This window comes from Propithecus coquereli, unplaced genomic scaffold (assembly GCF_000956105.1).
Source record: "Propithecus coquereli isolate 6110/MARCELLA unplaced genomic scaffold, Pcoq_1.0 Scaffold56, whole genome shotgun sequence".
Classification (NCBI taxonomy): Eukaryota; Metazoa; Chordata; class Mammalia; order Primates; family Indriidae; genus Propithecus; species Propithecus coquereli.
Window position 1 is genome coordinate 5,079,931 of NW_012151507.1, and position 2,019 is coordinate 5,081,949.

At 37.8% G+C, this 2,019-nt stretch overlaps 1 protein-coding gene across 2 annotated transcripts in view; it reads left to right on the top strand.

Moving 5' to 3' along the window:
• DNM3 (dynamin 3) overlaps positions 1-2,019 on the top strand; it is a 607,030-nt gene that overhangs the window by 195,938 nt on the left and 409,073 nt on the right. For both annotated transcript variants that reach the window (XM_012657777.1, XM_012657778.1), the window contains exons 5-6: positions 801-899; positions 1,476-1,636. In XM_012657777.1, coding sequence (XP_012513231.1) covers positions 801-899; positions 1,476-1,636 — 260 coding nt within the window. The remainder of the gene's footprint in view (positions 1-800; positions 900-1,475; positions 1,637-2,019) is intronic.

Genomic DNA, 2,019 nt, shown 5'->3' on the forward strand with positions numbered 1-2,019 from the left:
ATGAATAACTAGGCAGATATAGTCCATTTCATCTAATGAAGAAAGCAAAGGACGAATACTGTGTAACTGATGTGCTGCATAAAATGTCTGGGTTCTTAGGTTATTTTATTACCTTGGAGATCATGGTTTCTAACTCCTTATCGTACAGATGAGGAGAACTGGAGAGTTAAGTGACTTGCCTGGAGACCAGAATCCGAGCCTCAATTCCTAGTTCAGTCTTCTTTCCATTGCATCGTATTTCCTTTTCTAAGGCACAGTCCATGCTGCGAGACTCGCGAGTTTATTTTGGTGACGGCACTGTCCTATACCTCATTTTCTTCTTTTGATTTTTTTGACTTCAAATGTCCAGAACCGGATCAATAATAATGCTTGGTTTATGACACACTGTCATCATTGGCCTATGCATAGCCTATGTTGTTTCTTTGCTTTTATGAATAATAATGTAATATATAAAAATTTAAAGCATCCACATGAGGTGGAATATTTGGGAGGCAAATGAACATGTATAGTTTCCTTTTATGCATGGTACAAAATAAACTCGTATTTAGAAGTGTTTTGGTGATATAAGTATTTGTTTTTCTCTCTTGGATTGAAAGTTGTTTTAGGGAAGGGTGGTTTTGTACCTGTCCTTCTCATCCCATCAAACTCTCCAGACTGGTGTAGCAGTAGATTAGAAAACAAAGTAAGACAAAAACAGGAAAAGCCCTAGGAAAAGGTGCTTTACATTTAGCACTGAGACATACATGTGTCTAAGACTTCGTTTTCTCCAACTTGTGCAATGTTGGGTTTGTTTGATTCAGGTCTGAGAACCATTGGCGTCATCACCAAACTGGATCTTATGGATGAAGGAACAGATGCCAGGGATGTGCTAGAGAACAAGCTGCTGCCTCTTCGCAGGGGTAACGTACCGTGGTCTATACAAGACTCCTTTGATGATATGACAGAGAAATGATTGGGAAGCCACCGGGAGGCTTGGTTTTAATGCCTCCTCAGCTGTAAGGAATGGATTTAGTATTAGTTGTACCTTTTATGGAATGGCACTGTGTTCCCAAATGATGTATTAAAAAATGATCCAAAGGGAGAACTATTCCTTAAAATAACAAGAATAAGAAAGCAGGAAAAGAAAAGGGTTTGAGGGAGGTTGTAAATATTCATCACAGAGTGCATAATCATATGTTTTAAGTTTGATATTTACTTGCCTGCTATATGATAAAACTGCAAAGAGAGGTAATTCTCTTAAAATGAGCTTTTAAGGGTGAGAGACATTATTATCATGCTGATGCTAAAAAATTATCATTAGCCAAATCAGCAGCCTTTGTTAAGTACTGATGTTTCCTACTGAGTTTTGTAAAGGAACCCAGTCTTCAGCCCTAAAACTAATTTTGCCTGTCTTAGCCTATTTGAGAGCCTTAAAGTCTTCCCAGAATAAGCAACAATAAGCATCCCCAACTGCATAGGTTTGTGTTTTGTTCCAGGTTACGTGGGGGTGGTAAACAGAAGCCAGAAGGACATAGATGGGAAGAAGGACATTAAGGCGGCCATGCTGGCAGAGAGGAAGTTTTTTCTTTCGCACCCGGCTTACAGACACATTGCTGATCGGATGGGCACCCCACACCTGCAGAAGGTCCTTAATCAGGTAAAAACATTCTTTCGAGCAACAAGAACAATTGTGAAATATGTAAGTGACTGTTGGAATTCATGTTTCTTATTTTTAAATTTATTTTTTTTCCAAAACAAGACATTCAGCTTAAATGATAGAAATTTTAAAAATGAATATGAATACTTATTACCATTCTCAGTGAATAGAATTCACCTTAGTATTATTGAAAGGATGGTGCTCAAAGCAGAAACGTATACTTATTTAGGAGCAATGAACAGGGGTATGCCTATTAGCATTCTTTCCCTCACAGTATATAGTTACCTTAAGAAGTTAAACTGATGGGGCTCTGAATAGTTGACTTCTTAGGATCTGTTTTTAAAACACCAATCCATAACGGTTAGGTTAGATTTTCTGTAAAA